The following is a 15,215-nucleotide window of genomic DNA, read 5'->3' as shown; positions in this document are numbered from 1 at the left end:
GCCGCCGCGAGGCTGTGTTCCGGCCTGTGCCCCTCCCGCGGCTCCCGCGGCCAGGCCGGCCAGCGCCGCTCCCGCCGGGAAGGCCGGCCCCGGCCCCGGCCCCGGCTCCGCTGCGGGCCCCGTTATCACCATCGGCGATGAGTGGGATGACATCGATGACTTCGACCTGTCGGGAATCGAAAAGAAGTTCTGTCGGCAGCCCCTGGTGTCCCCCAAGGGGCTGCGAGCCCCCGGCAGGGAGCCCCCCGCGGCCCAGCCCCCGGCCAGCCCCGCGCGGCTCTCCCGGGACCCCGGGGCCCGGCAGCGGCGGCGAGGCAGCGGCGGAGGCCGAGCCGCGGCCCTGCTCGCAGCGCTCCGTGATCTGCCTGGAGGACTCGGCTCCCGGCAGCGGGAGCTCGGCTGCGCGGCTCGGCTGCGGGGAGCCGGCAGCTGCCGAGCCCCGCCGGGATGCGGGCAGCGCCGGGGCTCGCCCAGGTAAGGGCTGTGCGCAGGTACCGGGCTGGAACAACGGCTGGCTGTGCCCCCGGGGCTTGGCGTGGCTCGGCTGCTCAGGAGTCACGGGGAGCTCCGTGCTCGACACTGGCAAGCAGCCCCGATTCCGTTCTGGGTACCCCCAGCCTGGAAGCGGGGCAGCGTCCTGCCGGTGCAGGAGCAGCAGCTGCTCGTGTACTGCAGTTACAAGATTTATGGCATTCCTGAAATGATCTGTAATCTATAGGGATGCTATGGAGAGAAAAGCACTTAGAAAATTCATACAGGAGAGACATAAAGTCATCTTACACTTAAATGAAATATTAAACCAGAAAAAGGGATCTCTTTCCATTTTTAACACAAACACAAAAGAACTCCAACCCTGAGTTATGATCACAAAATTCCTGCCTCTGAGCTGGAATTCCTGCCTCTGAGCTGCCATTTACTTTGGCAGCTCTGTCCCACAGAACTGCTTTATTATAGATTCCTTACCTCCTGTGTTTTGAGACTTTGGACCTTTATTTGGGAAATGAACATGTTTATGCAACTGAACAATATCAAAGAGTGTTCTGGGATGCTGCCCTTACATTGAGTGGGGAAAACATTTGTGAACTGTATTTCTATTTTTAATATTTTGTTGTCTTTTCCTTTCTTGGTGAAATTAATTTTAGTAAGTTAATGATATTGACCTCTCTTTGTAGGATTTGTCTTTTAAGACACAATACATGTACATTTACCTTCCAGTTCTAGTACCGGGATTGTGCCACCTGATGAGTCTGCACTCTTTTAAGGCTAGGATTTCATATAATAGGAGCTTTTTATAGAAGCAGGTTTTTATATAAATAGTTTTTATAGAAAACTATTGCAGAAGAATAGATCTCTTCAGTGTTTCACTTCTGCCAGGGACAGGTGACGGTAGTTCAGCTGTAGCACTTTTCCACTCAAATGAGGGTTTTTGGGGATTTATCTGTCTGTTTTAATGGGGAGAAAAGGGAGCAGCAGGTTTCATCCTTTGGAAGTCAGAAGCTGTATCAAATGAGTGCTTTGAAATGTGGCTGCTCTTTTCCCCCTCTGTTTGTGGCAGGCTCAGTGAGTGTGCAGTGTTACCCAGCAATATCAATGCACTTCTCTTGCAGCTGAAGGGGGTCAGGGCCAGGAGCCACAGAGGGCTGGGAACAGCTGTCCAACACTGGATGAGGCCACCTGGCCGTGGGCAGGTGCTGACATCGAGGAGGATGACCTGGACATCATCCCTCCCTCCCCTGAGGAGGAGGAGCTGCCTCCCTTCTCCCCCTCTGTACAAAGTGCCAGGTAACCAGAGCTCACTGCTGAAACCATCTGTCTGGTGCATGAGCACAGAAGTACCAAAACCAGCCCAAACTCCTGCTTGTTAAAGAGGCACAGACTCAGCTCTGTCTCTTTGCTGCTTGCCAGGTTGATGGCTGGCAGCTGCAATTAATGCTTTATCAAATGCTGGTTTTATGGCTGATGTTTTAGCTGGCTTTCACTTCAGGAAAAAGCAGAGTGACTTTTGTAGTGAGATGGCAGAAAATTCCGCACGTTGGTACCCAGGATGAGTGACTGCTCAGCTCTTGGGTTCTGCCTGGGCCTTCAGGAATTTATCTTTCTACATATCTTGAATCCTGCTGTTCTGAGGAAGTGCCTCAGTTTACAGAGATCTGTATTTTCATGGCTTTTCCTTTGGTGTTAGCAGTGTTTTCAGAGACTCTCCCACTGGAGGAAGGTGCACACCTGGCAGCTCTGAGGCCAGGCAGGAGAAGGTTCCCACAACACATCCTGGAGGTGATGCCAGTGCAGGAGATTCAGGTACACAAAATGCCTTGGAAATTCATATCTCTGATTTGGGGATAGTTTGCGACTGTTTATTATCCTGCAGAATCCAAGAACGTTAACTAACAGATGGAGAATGAACATCTGTAGATGGAGAGTTGACATAAATAGTTGAATTATAGACAGATAATAAAAGACAAGGGCAAAAATAAAAAGACTCATTGAGTTCCCGCACACGGAAACAGTTTCTTTATGCACATGGACTGAAAGTATGTTGGAAGTAGATTGTTTAGACTGATTTACTGCAGTGCACTGTCCTCTGGGAGGGCGGTATCCTGTTCTGATGGAAATGACTGTGCTGAGCTCCCTCCCTGTGGCAGGTGAGGCCGTGCCTGTGGCCCCGCGGCTGCTGGCAGTCATGGAGGCCATCTGCGAGCTGGTGGATGCCATCCCCCTGCAGGAGCTGCAGGCCCTGGGCTGTGCCCGAGCCCTGCTGCAGCACCGGGACCTCAGGTAGGCTGGAGCAGCTCGGTTGGAGCAGGGAGCTGCCTGCAGGTGTCCCCAGCACGCTGGAGAACGAGGCAGGAGGGCTTTAAAGAGCTTGGAGCGCTGACTGAGGGAGGGAACAGAATACCCCAAACTGCTGCAGGTGTTAGGGGTCCCTGTGTGCTGCCAGGGGAAGGATCCAGTTCCACAGGCAGCCTGAGGAGCTTCCTGGCACCAGGTGCTTCTGCACCCACAGGTGATGTGGTGTGACCTGCCAGGTGTCCTCCTCAGTTCTGCCATGGGCACTCAGCTGGTGCTGTCTCCCCTCTCGCTTACTGCAGGGATGGTGATTTCTCCTAATACCCCTGAACTTGTCATCTTCCAATGGAATTATTGCTGCCACAGCCTGCTGCTCTGTCTGCTGCCTCATCTGATGGCACAATGCATGGACAAAGTATTGGGATTTGGGATCTTGGTTAGATTTTTCCTGGACTGGGACCATTGAGCTTCTGTTCTCAGTACAACTTATTTTATTTCTCATTCTGTAGTCAGACATAGTCTTTAGAAAGTACCTAAAAACATTATGTGGTTCAGGCATACTTTTAACTTCAGGTTTTGCCTCTTAAGGATTTATTTTTTTGTATTCTACCTTGCCTGGATCTGTTCCTTGCTTTTAGGAATTCCTTTATATTGTGTCTGTAGAGATGATGTCACAGTTTTGTCATTAGTTTCTTCTGGTGGTGTTCTCTCTTCCCTAGATTTGTTTGAAATCATTTTCAAACATGGTGACTCAGAACACGATGGAACCACCATATGTTAAGATGTTTAATAGCAGTGAGACAAAACTGTTTAATGAGTGTTGTAGAACTTGGTAAATCATTGCTTGTGACTAAATATGTATTTTTTTCGTTCTTCCTTCTGTTGCTACTTCCCCCAGGAGAAAACTGCTGGCTAATTCTGTCAGTTTGAACCAGAATGGCATCAACACCACTGTTCCTAGAAGCTGGAAGGCTCCCATGGAGCAGGGCCCTCGTGTGTGTCCTGGTGCAGGTCCTGGCCCAAGCTGGAGCTTCAGTTCTGACAGAAACTCCCCCAAATCCACAAACCTCCCATCGGTGCTTTCTGTTCATTCCAGCAGCTCTTCTGCCAAAACCAGCCAAACCTTGGACAGCTCTTGTGCTTCGAAGCAGGGTGCTGAGGAGATGCCCTGCCCGGGCCCTGCAGAGCTGCCTGGTGCCAGGGGAGGTGGCAGGGAGGGAGCTTCCCTCAGGCTCAGCCTGCAGTCCTGCGACAGCAGCTGGGACAGCAGTCCTGGGGCGAGGAACGGGATGCAGCCCCTGACCAGCACAGCCCTGAAGGCCCAGAGCACAGCTCCCACTGCAGGGCACAGCTGGGGCACCGACGATCTGGAGCTGGATGCCTTTGACATCGATGACTTGGAGGAGGAGGACTGGGAGAGCCCGGTGCCCGTGCCCGGCCCCGCGGCGCCGCCCACGCCGCCCTGCCGGCCCGGCCCGCAGGGGCCTCCTGCCAAATCCCTCCTGTCCAAGATCATGTCCAGGGCCAAAGGGTCAGCTGTGGGATCCACTCCTGCTGCTCCAAAGCCAGGCCTCCCCATGGTGACAAAGAACCATCCAGGTGAACTGTACTCCTGAGGGTTACTGGGTTTTTCCATTTTTAAATTCTTATTTATTTCTTTTTCAATCTAATACCAAGTAACTACTACAGATCACATCCATGTCTTTCTGTGGAAGTTTCTTTTGGTTTTCTGCAAAGTCATCTCAGGGGGTTTTTCCTCTAAATGATGCCAAACTTGAATATTCCCTTCCTGTGCTGGTTTCAGGCTGCTGGAAGATGAAGCTGCTAAAATTGGAAATGAGGGTGTTTCTGTGCTTTAGTTAATGATTCTGCAGCTTTTGATTCAAAGCTGTACAATGGTTTTCACTGCAAAATGTTCCAAAGTGGGTTTGTGGAAGCAAACTCAGTCCCCCCAGGGCCCAGGGTTGGTCAGTGTCATTTCAGGTTAATGTAGGGACAAGCGGGCAAAAGGGGAGGTGAAAATCAAAGTCACAGAATGGTTTGGGGTGGAAGAGCCCTTAAATCCCATCCAGTGCCACCCCTGCCATGGGCAGGGACACCTTCCACTATCCCAGGTGCTCCAAGCCCTGTCCAGCCTGGGCTTGGGCACTGCCAGGGATCCAGGGGCAGCCACAGCTGCTCTGGGCACACTGGGCCAGGGCCTGCCCACCCTGCCAGGGAACAATTCCTTCTGTAACTTGATGTCATAACTTACTCTAATTACATTTTTTTGTCTTCCAGATCCAGTGGTTCATAACCCTGCACTGGAGCGTTTCAGGGGTATGAAATTTCCCCATTCTGCAGAAATGATGAATATATTCCACAAGAAGTTTGGATTGCACTGTTTCCGGACAAACCAGCTGGAGGCCATCAATGCTGCCCTGCTGGGGGAGGATTGTTTCATCCTCATGCCCACAGGTACAGGGTACAGACCTGAAGCTCCTTTGGAAGCTTTGGGACAAGCTTTTCTCTTCTCCTGTACCTTTGAGCTGCTGGAATTCTGTGACTGCAGTGCAGGAGTATTGTTGCACTGGGGTATTTTGAGTGAGGGGATTGAATTTCCGCCTTCCTTAGTTATTCGCACAGTAACTCTTCCCTATCCTACAGGTGTCACTTAGTGGCAGGCATTGGTCAAAATGTGTTGTTTCCAGAAGTGCTGTAAACTGGGAAATAAGGAGTAGGTGTCCATCCCTTTTCTCCATACCCAACCCTTACTGTGTTGTGTCTCATCCTCACAGGAGGTGGGAAGAGCCTGTGCTACCAGTTACCAGCCTGCGTCTCTGCCGGGGTCACCATCGTTATTTCTCCACTGAGGTCGCTCATCATCGATCAGGTTCAGAAGCTGAAGACTTTAGATGTAAGTGCCAGTAGCTTTATTGAGTGAAGCTGCAGGTAACTGGATTAGAAATCTGAAATTTTACAGCAAATCTTGTGTCTCCCGAATATAAACTGCATAAATAGATTAGGTGGACACTGTGAACGGCACAGGAAGTTGCCTGGGAAGAGCTAAATTGGATGAACTTGAATATCTTGGCAGTGTGACCGCTGGATTTATTGCTGCTCCTGGTGTTGGGTGTTGGAGCTGTGTTTTTCAGAGCAGGGGCTGGTTCTGAGATCCTGAGATTTGTAATCACTCACCTACACAGGAGCAGCCTGACCCTGCGGTGGGAATGAGCCCTAGGAGTTGCTGAGCTGGGGGGTTCTGGAGGTGCTAAACATCTTTGGAAACATGATACACAGAGCAGAAATGCAGGTGCAGGAGATTGCAGGATCCCAGGATGGTTTGGGTTGGAAGTGATCTTAAAGTTCACCTTGTTTCACCCCCTGCCACGGGCAGGGACACCTTCCCCTAGCCCAGGGTGCTCAGATGGGTGTTCCAAATGTGTGTTCCCAAGGCTGACTGCTTAGGAACTGGTTTGTAATGAGAGTTAGGGAGGTTCTTCATCTGGAGGTTATTTTTGCATGTAATAAAACTCCATATATGTATTTATGATTTTTTTAATATAGATTGCTGCAACATACCTGACTGGTGACAGAACAGATGCTGATGCCTCAAAAATCTACATGCAGTTGTCCAAGAAAGACCCTGTCATAAAGCTGTTGTATGTCACCCCTGAGAAGGTCTGTACTTCATCTTCAGTTGTAAAACCATAGGGGCTAGGAGGGGGGGATTGCTGTGAGGTGCTAAAAAACTGCACTCAGAGTAGGCTTCTGGGGAAAAAAATGCTAGGTTTTGGGTAGCTCATTAAGAATCGATACGGATGTAGCTAATTTCAATCAGTAATTAGCCAAGAATAAGAACTGAGTATGTCTGTAAAATGTAAAATCCTAAAACAAGCTCCCATGCCCAGCTGTTTCAATCTATCTTGATACACAGTAGTGTTAATCACTGTCCTATAGCTACTAAATCCAGACTACTTTGGATAGGGTAATACAGGAAAAATGCAGCATTGTCAGGGTGATAGGAGATTGTCAGAGCTTGCCTTGGGCTGCATTATATGCTGCCTTAAGAATATGTTATTGCACAAGAGCTTTGTAAGAAGGGGCTGGTTAGTGTGCTGATTGTGTTTCTCTCTTCACCATTATTTTTCTCTGTTTCCTGACATAAATAATTTAAATTTACTGAAATTTCCTGAGAATGAGGGGCCTTGGGATGGGTGATCCCAGAACCTGGTGGGAATCCCACAGCAGCTGCTTGGTTAGAACGCAGCTGACTGGGGTCATCTCTGTGCCTTGAGGACTCAGCTGGGCAGTGCAGGGTGATTCTGCAGCGTAGGACAGTGGTTTCTGTGCTCTCGGCCAGCCCAGCTGACACTTGTAGCCCAGGTATTTTGCTTTCCATTGCCACTGGTGGTGTGTCCAGGTGTGTGCCAGCAGCCGCCTGATGTCCGCCCTGGAGAACCTCTACGACAGGAAACTCCTGGCACGTTTTGTCATTGACGAGGCCCACTGTGTCAGCCAGGTAAAACCTCCCCTTGTTTTCAGGAATGCCAGAAGACTCTGCTGGGCCATTTTACTCAGTTGCACCTAAATTATGTTTTCCACCCAGTGGGGCCATGACTTCCGACAAGACTACAAGCGGCTGAACATGCTGCGCAGGAAGTTCCGCTCCGTGCCCATGATGGCCCTGACTGCCACCGCCAACCCCCGCGTGCAGAAGGACATCCTCAACCAGCTCGAGATGCTCAAACCACAAGTGTGAGTTGCTCAGCAGGTTTCTGGAGCCCTTTGTTTGTGCCACAGAAATTCTGAGTGGAAAACTTAGTGAAGTAAAAAAAGCCTCACAGGCCCATCTGAAATCCTTGTGTAGCTGTATCTGATGAAATGAAATTAAATTAAATGCATGCATGGAGTTTAATAGGAGGTGGATTAAAAATATTAACATAAGAAACAAAAAACTCACCAAACCCTTCCTTGCATGCTGAAGGAAGCTGTTTAACACAACGTAGCTGTACCCATAAGGCTGATGAGCACCGTGAACTGTCACATTTCAGATTTACAATGAGCTTCAACAGGCATAACTTGAAATATGATGTGTTGCCCAAGAAGCCAAAGAAGGTGGCGATGGATTGCTTGGAATGGATTAAAAAATATCACCCCCGTGAGTATTCAGCAGCATGGTGCCCACAGGCCTTTTCATGAACCACTTCTCAAGGCAGTAAAAGCTTTTATAATGCTGTAATAGTGATATATTTACCAGAAAAGCAAGATGGAGGTAAAGTGATGTTACTGAAAATGGGAATGAGATTTATGTGCATTCTAAAGTTGAGAATTTAAGTTAAGATGGAAAAGTCAATTATGGTGATGCTCTTGAATGACCCTTCTGGAGCCTGCCAGAGCTTTTAGGATCATGTCTTCAGAGCATAAAGGTCACCCACTATCTTAATTGTTTAATTGTGTTGGTCTGCTTATCTGTAGTTCCCCTTGAAGCTATCTTCAGAGATTCCCATCTTTCTAGGCTCACTTTGGAGTCCTGCAGCTCCTGCTGCTGGAACTGGATTACACCAAGCTCCCTCAGAGCTTCTCCCATACTGTACCCTCAGAGAGCATTTACTGGAATGCTCTAACTCTTGAATTATACAGGTTTTGTTCATGTATTCTAAATCCTGAGATTGCACTGATGAGGAAAACATTTCTTCATTCCACCTCATCAAAAGCCCAAAAAGACTGTGTAGGAAAAACTGTCAAGGCTATCTGACACTAATAAAATAAGTTCTATAGTGAAGCAGTTATATCTTTACTCTTATCTTTATTCCACTGGGGAGAGGTCGGAGTCTGCTTGGCAGGCTGAGCAGGGAAAGGAACTAAACCTGTATTGTAGTTCAGATTTCTTTTCCCATCTCTTTGCAGATGACTCTGGGATAATCTATTGCCTTTCCCGGCACGAGTGTGACACCACAGCAGCCATCCTGCAGAAGGAGGGGCTGGCTGCCCTGGCCTACCACGCCGGCCTCACCGATTCCAACAGGGATCTTGTGCAGCAGAAGTGGGTTAATCAGGAGGGATGCCAGGTGAAGAAAAACCGGGAGGAAAAGGGAAGAAAATCTGGGCACTTTTATCCCTCTTGGCCTGGGAAATAATAGGGAAGTTGTTATCACCAAATACAGAATTGAATAACTGATCCCAACAGACCTGCTGGGGCACAGTAGCCACCTTTCACTGGGAACTCTGTGATTGAAAGGTTGTAGCACTGCACCGAGATGTGCTGCTCCAGCAAGGAGGACCTGAGCAGTGCAGGGCTTCAGAAACAGCTCCTGGCACACTGCTGTGCAGAGTCTGGGATTTGGGTTTTCCTGAGTCTGGAGTAGCTCCTCTGACAGGAGGGCAGGTGGTTGCTGTTTTGTACTTGCTCTGTGCCGTTACAGCTGGAATTCTGGGTCCTCCAGGTTTGCTAATCCAGGTCCCCCTCATGGAAAGGTCTGCTTTCCATGCAGTGCTGCAGGAGTGATTTCCATAATGTGTGTCTAGAGCATTATGATCTCCTTCTCAGGTGATATGTGCAACAATTGCCTTTGGAATGGGCATCGACAAGCCCGATGTGCGCTACGTTATCCACGCGTCCCTTCCCAAATCCATCGAGGGCTACTACCAGGAGTCTGGCAGAGCTGGCAGGGATGGAGAGATGTCCCACTGCCTGCTCTTCTACAGCTACAGTGATGTGACGAGGCTGAGAAGGCTCATCCTGAGTGAGTTCTCCTCTGGGGACTTGGAGATGACGTTACAGCAGTCACATTGTTGCTGGTCTCATTGTAGCCTGTGTTATTCTTCTTTTACAAGTGCCATGGATAATAGCTCAGTATTGCAGGGAGGGGAGAACTCGGAATCCTTACCTGGATGGTTTTCATTCAGGTGCCAGGAGTAGGATTTTTGTCACTTGTTCTTAATTTTAGTTAAAACCACTTTGCCTCACTGAATCATGGAATTGTTAAGGGTGGAAAAACCTTTAATATCATCAAATCCAACTGTCAGAACAACTCCACCCCCCTGTTCACCACTAAAACATGTCCTCAGGTGCCACATCCAGATACGTTTGAGCACTTCCAAGGATAGTGACTCCATTCAGGGCATCCTGTGCCAGGGCTTTGCTACCCTTTCTATGAAGAAACTGTTCTTGATATGTTAGCTAAACCTCTCCTGACACAACTTGAGGCTGCTTCCCCTCATGCTGTCACGCTTACCCTTCTCTTGACTTTTGTCATTCTAGATTTATTTCACTTCTCCAGTTCTTTAAAACTTCAGAGATAAAATCTGTCCTACATCTGTTCTGTACTAACCCACTCATCTTTTCTTGAGCAAAGCCAATATTGCGTTTTAAGCAAAGCCAGTATTGCGGGTTTTTTAAGCAAAGCCAGTTTTTTTCACAGTCCATGAAAAGGCAGAGGTGCAGCTTTAACAAACACCACTGCATTTGCTGTGTTTCAGTGGAGAAGGACGGGAACAGCCACACGAGGCAGACCCACTTCAACAACCTGTACAGCATGGTGCACTACTGTGAGAACGTGGTCGAGTGCCGCCGCGTCCAGCTGCTCGCCTACTTCGGGGAGACCAACTTCAACCCCACCTTCTGCAAAGATCACCCAGAGGTGATTTGTGACAACTGCAGTAGAAAGAAGGTAAACCCCACAGGTTTTATTTGTAGTGGTATTAAACTGAATTTGTATTTCATTGCATTTATAAGCGGTTACACAACTTTTGGGAAGGCAAATGGAAAAAATCCTGTATTTTTGTGATGCTTCCGGCTATTTTCAGGGTTTAACCATGGAGTTGTGATGCTCTTCTTCCTGTCAGAGGCAGGAGCTTAGATCCACTGCAGTGACTATGGGGAAATCCCTTCGGCTCCTGTCCTGGTGTTTTCAGGGCAGAGCAGCATGAGGGCCATATTAGGTGTGCACTGCTGAAGGTGGTCCAAACATTTGGGGTTATGCAAACTTAGGAGCAGGAGCAGAAGGGAAGGCAGCTGTGGAGGCCGGCAGGGAAGGGATCCTGATCAGTTTTGTACCTGTGGATATTGTGCCTCAACTCTGTGTTTGAAACATTTCCTTATACAGCTGTGATTGGAACCAAATTTGATGAGGATAATGCCTATTTAGTCTCATTCTAATGTTCTAGAGTGCAGCAGGATAATTACAGGAATGCTTCCCAAATGATTTACCTTGATTGCCAGTATTTACCCAGCAATCTTGCACCTCACTCTACACAAATAACCCCTGGGGGATTATATACAGTCAGTTGGACTGGTTTTGTGTTATCACAGCCAGAATCCCTGTGACTGTATCACTGTAGGTTTCTAACCAGGAAATCATGGTTTCTTTATTTGGAACAAATTCAATTCACAGCTGAGAAAAGCTCAATCATGAAAACTGAGGTTGTCAGTAACAGCTTGGATTAGGGCAGGAACACGTAATGGCATGTCCTAATGGAGTGTGACTTCACAGGATTATAAATCACGGAACGTGACCGAGGATGTGAAGAGCATCGTGCGGTTTGTGCGCGAGCACTGCGCGCAGGCGGGGCGGATCAACGGCAGCAGGAATCCAGGCTCTGGCAGGTACACCCTCAACATGATGGTGGACATTTTCCTAGGTGAGTCTGTTCTCCCAGAAACTCCTCAATAACCTGGTGCACAAATCCCTGACCAGGAATCAAGAGGGCTGTGCAATGCCAGCAGGTGTTTAAAAAAAAAATGTGTATTTTGCCAAGTTAATTTTCCCAAGAATCTCTTGGTGGTAAGTGATCCAAAATAAGTGAAATTGAAGATTTAATCCATTTCAGGTTGCTATAGTGATAATATTGGTTTTCTAGTGTTTAAAGGCTTTTTTGAATGTGAATAGACTGCCTTGGGGATCTCCCACAGGTCTGTAAATGCATGTACGTGGGCTTTGTGAGCACAGGCTTATCCTATACTTTCTCTTGCACAGGTTCAACGAGTGCCAAGATTCAGTCTGGAATATTTGGGAAGGGGGCTGCCTATTCCAGGCACAATGCTGAAAGGCTGTTCAGAAAACTAGTCCTGGACAAGATCCTGGATGAGGATTTGTACATCACAGCTAATGACCAGGCAGTGGCATATGTCATTCTGGGAGAAAGAGCTCAGGCTGTGCTGGATGGGTCACTCCAGGTGTGTAACTATTTAGTTTCTTGAAGGCATTGTTTTAAGGAAGGTGCTGCAGTTTTCCTTTAGCATATCCCCTCGGGGATGCTTAAACACAGATTTTTGCCTCCAGCTGAACTAACATCTGGTTGATGCAAGGAACAGAATCCAACACGTGTGATTCCTAGCCCAGTATTCCAGTAATAATCTTGTGGGGCAAAAAATGAGTTTGAGAGGCTTGGAGAGGTCTAAATCTTTCTCTTCCCCACCCATCTGATTCCCGCTGGACAGTGAAGGAAAGTTCTGACCTCCACAGAAAGATGGCTAAGAAGAGAAAGAAGAACCAGCACTCCCTTCTTCATTTTCTGCTCTATTTTTTCCTGGTCATTGGTGGGATCTGATGGAGTAGGCACTTTGTGAAGGTCATGGAACAGTCCCAGGTTTCTTGAGGCAACATCTATTCTGCATTAGTGCTGTGTTTGGAGGACAGAGCCCTCAGCATTACCCCAGTGACCTCTGTTTCAAGGTCAGCTGGGAACTGGGCTCTTGGGAGGTTTTCCTTCTCTCTAAACTCTTCCAGCCCTTTGTTAAGGAAACTGGGGTGTGGTTGAGTAGCCTGTAAAAACTTAGTTAAAAATGTGTGCTGGGTGAACAGCTTTTTTTGATCCATCAGAGGATATCTCTGTTTCCTGCGCTGTGTCCCTGTGTTATCAGTCAGGGCGTGCAGGAACTCCCTGGCAGCAGTTATGGATGGGTCATTTTAACAGGTGGAGTTCCACGAGACAGAGAGTGCCAGTGCCATCAGAAGGCAAAGGGCTTCCATGGCAAAGATGTCCCAGCGGGAAGAGATGGTGAAACAGTGCCTCAGTGAACTTACAGACACCTGCAAAACCCTGGGCAAAGTCTTTGATGTGCATTACTTCAATATTTTCAGTACTTCCACCCTAAAGAAAATAGCAGGTAAGGTCAGGTTTCTCAGAAGTGCTTTGGGGCTTCTGCATAGAGGGGCATGGAAAGGAATTTATTTCCTTCTTTATAAAGAGGTATCTTTATAAAAAGTTATTTGTTTGACATGTCTGAGGGGTACTTTTGTGCTGCAGAAACCTTGTCCTCAGATGTGGAGGTGTTGCTGCAGATTGATGGTGTCACAGAAGACAAACTGGAGAAGTACGGTGCAGAAATAATTAAAGTGATGGATAAATACTCAGAATGCTCCATCCCAGGTATGCTTTGTACCTCAACGTGTACTTCTGTTCAGTGCCTTTCTCTCCTCATCTAGCAGATGATTGATTCAAAAGTTACCATGATTTAATCACAAATAACTAATTTTTACAGTTCAATAACTCCAAAAGAGAGCAATCACTTTCAGAACACACCAAAGTCTTTCTGCCTTCCCACTAGAGATAAATTCAGGGGTGGGGCAGTGCAGAGGAGGTGAGGAACAGCCAGGACAGGTGTTCTGACACCACCACAGTGTCCTGGTGCCTGACTGGCCCGGGTGCTCCCTGACTGAGTTAGTTTTCCCTCCCTGCCTGTGTGTAGAAGATGCCGCCTGCCCGGGCGGGGACGTGGCTGCGGGCAGCACGGGCTCGCTGGGGAGCGATGGGGAAGCAGAGGATGCAGGCACAACCTCCAGCTATTTTGGCAACAACACAAACCAGAGGAGGAAGAGGAAGCGGGCGCCGACCTCCAGGGACTCCAAGAGGAAAAGGACGGGTGGTGGTGGCAGCCAGCCGTTCCACCCCAGAGGGTAGGTGCCTGGGGTCACTTCTCTCTGCACAGTGATGATCCCAGAACTGCACTTATCCCACTGCATGGGCTTAATTCGTGGTGTTAAAACTATCCAGGTGCCTGGTCAGAGCTGCTCTGCTGTGCTTTTCTGCATGTTTGCTTTTTAAAGCTGGTGAGGAAGGATTTTTAACAGTTGTCCTCACACTTGACTGCTGCAGGCTAAGCAGGGAACACTCCATTTCAGTGTTCTGTCATAGCTAGCATTAGCAGGCTCACCAGGTTCCTTGCCTGAAATCATAAACAGATCTTAAAACTTCATATATTTGATGGAATATTTGAACTTCAGCCCCTTGTTCATTCAGATTCTCCTTCTGAATGTATCATGCAAAGCAACACCTGCATCTGCTGTTGGTTGGCCTTGAGCTTCTCAGGCAGATCTGCCACTTCCCATGGATTTCCCCATCTCTGTCCCAGTTTTCATCATTCTGCTCCCTGGTTTTTGTAGCAAATGGTTTTCTCAGCCCAGCAGGTTTTGTCCCACCCTTGGCACTTTCCCATCTACTGGAATATCTGTCATTAGCTCTGCTGCCTCTGAAGTGTCGCTTGCTGTTGCTGCTCACCCTTGGTACATCCCAGAGCAACAGCTGTACTGTTTGCATTTCAGAGGTCGTTTTGCAGCCATGTGTGTTAAAAAAAAAATCACAAAATGAGTGTGTAGTCCTCCAGAAAATGCAGTGCTGGTGCCTGTGTGAGCACAGGCTGGTGCAGGGGCCGGGGCAGGTGCCACAGGTGTCTCACACACACCTTCTCTGATTTTTGCAGTGGCTACAGCAGGTACAGAAGGACCAAGAAGCTGCCGAGTTCGAAGGCTCCAGCTTCCTCCGGTGCCAGCTCCGGGTCCTACAGCGTTGGTGGCACACAGGGAGCTGCTGGGAAGCTGGCCATGATGGCACTGCCCAAACCCAAATCCAGGAGCTTCCTTCAGCCTTCGTATTCCGTATTTTAGCTGCGAAATGCAATTACTGGATGAATTTCCCAAAGATGGAATCTCTGTTTATTAAATTTTTGTTTCGTTTGCTGCTGCTGAACCTTTTGGGACTTGTGTATTTGTCAAGTACAAAAGCTCACATTAAATAAGTATTTTTTAACTTGTCAGTTTATTTGGGCCTTTCTGCTTGTGAGTGGTTCTAGAAACTGTCCCCTGTTGGTGACACTCCTCCCTGTGATGCTGCTGTCCAGCCCCCTCAGGGACATGATCATGACCACAGATGCTGGGGGCTGCATGTCTCCAAGGTTGTGGCTGCCTCTGTCCTCGGCTGCTCCTCTGGAAAGAGCAGGTTGGAAAGGAGAAAGGTAATGAATGTTTTTAAGTTATCTATTTGATTCCCCACATCCTGGAACTGGGAGTGTCTAACCCTGCCCTGGGTGTGCGTTTTTTCAGTTAGTTTTCTTTTTAAGCCGAGATCTTGTCAGTGCCGTGGTGCAGGGTGCGGGCGTGCCCTTGGCCAGGCACCGCGGTGTGGGTATGAGGGCGGCTGTGCCCGGGCAGGGCAGGGCAGGACGGGCC

General features: G+C 48.5%; 1 protein-coding gene across 2 annotated transcripts; it reads left to right on the top strand.

Moving 5' to 3' along the window:
• Positions 1 to 28: 28 nt before the first annotated feature.
• BLM (BLM RecQ like helicase) lies at positions 29 to 14,803 on the top strand. Of its 2 annotated transcripts, none has more exons than XM_030955602.1 (20): positions 29 to 474; positions 1,608 to 1,782; positions 2,186 to 2,298; positions 2,643 to 2,775; positions 3,686 to 4,386; positions 5,068 to 5,244; positions 5,565 to 5,683; positions 6,334 to 6,447; positions 7,190 to 7,288; positions 7,376 to 7,524; positions 7,821 to 7,927; positions 8,677 to 8,837; positions 9,317 to 9,512; positions 10,249 to 10,439; positions 11,262 to 11,409; positions 11,745 to 11,944; positions 12,685 to 12,877; positions 13,018 to 13,140; positions 13,460 to 13,667; positions 14,471 to 14,803. In XM_030955602.1, the coding sequence occupies exons 1-20, from the start codon at positions 138 to 140 to the stop codon at positions 14,652 to 14,654; spliced, it is 3,828 nt and encodes a 1,275-aa protein (XP_030811462.1). In that variant the 5' UTR covers positions 29 to 137; the 3' UTR covers positions 14,655 to 14,803. The 2 variants fall into 2 exon arrangements, with proteins under 2 accessions (XP_030811462.1, XP_030811461.1); XM_030955601.1 differs by having other exon boundaries at positions 2,183 to 2,298.
• The last annotated feature ends 412 nt before the right edge of the window (positions 14,804 to 15,215 follow it).

This window comes from Camarhynchus parvulus, chromosome 10 (assembly GCF_901933205.1).
Source record: "Camarhynchus parvulus chromosome 10, STF_HiC, whole genome shotgun sequence".
In the NCBI taxonomy this organism is placed as follows: Eukaryota; Metazoa; Chordata; class Aves; order Passeriformes; family Thraupidae; genus Camarhynchus; species Camarhynchus parvulus.
This window is presented reverse-complemented; position numbering and strand designations above follow the sequence as displayed.

What these genes read in the sequence shown, in the direction of transcription:
- BLM (XM_030955601.1), top strand. Translation starts at nt 138, where the DNA reads ATGAGTGGGATGACATCGATGACTTCGACCTGTCGGGAATCGAAAAGA. An exon ending in TTTCATCCTCATGCCCACAG is followed by an intron (nt 5,245 to 5,564) that starts GTACAGGGTACA and finishes TCATCCTCACAG; the next exon opens with GAGGTGGGAAGAGCCTGTGC. An exon ending in AGGCCCACTGTGTCAGCCAG is followed by an intron (nt 7,289 to 7,375) that starts GTAAAACCTCCC and finishes TTTTCCACCCAG; the next exon opens with TGGGGCCATGACTTCCGACA.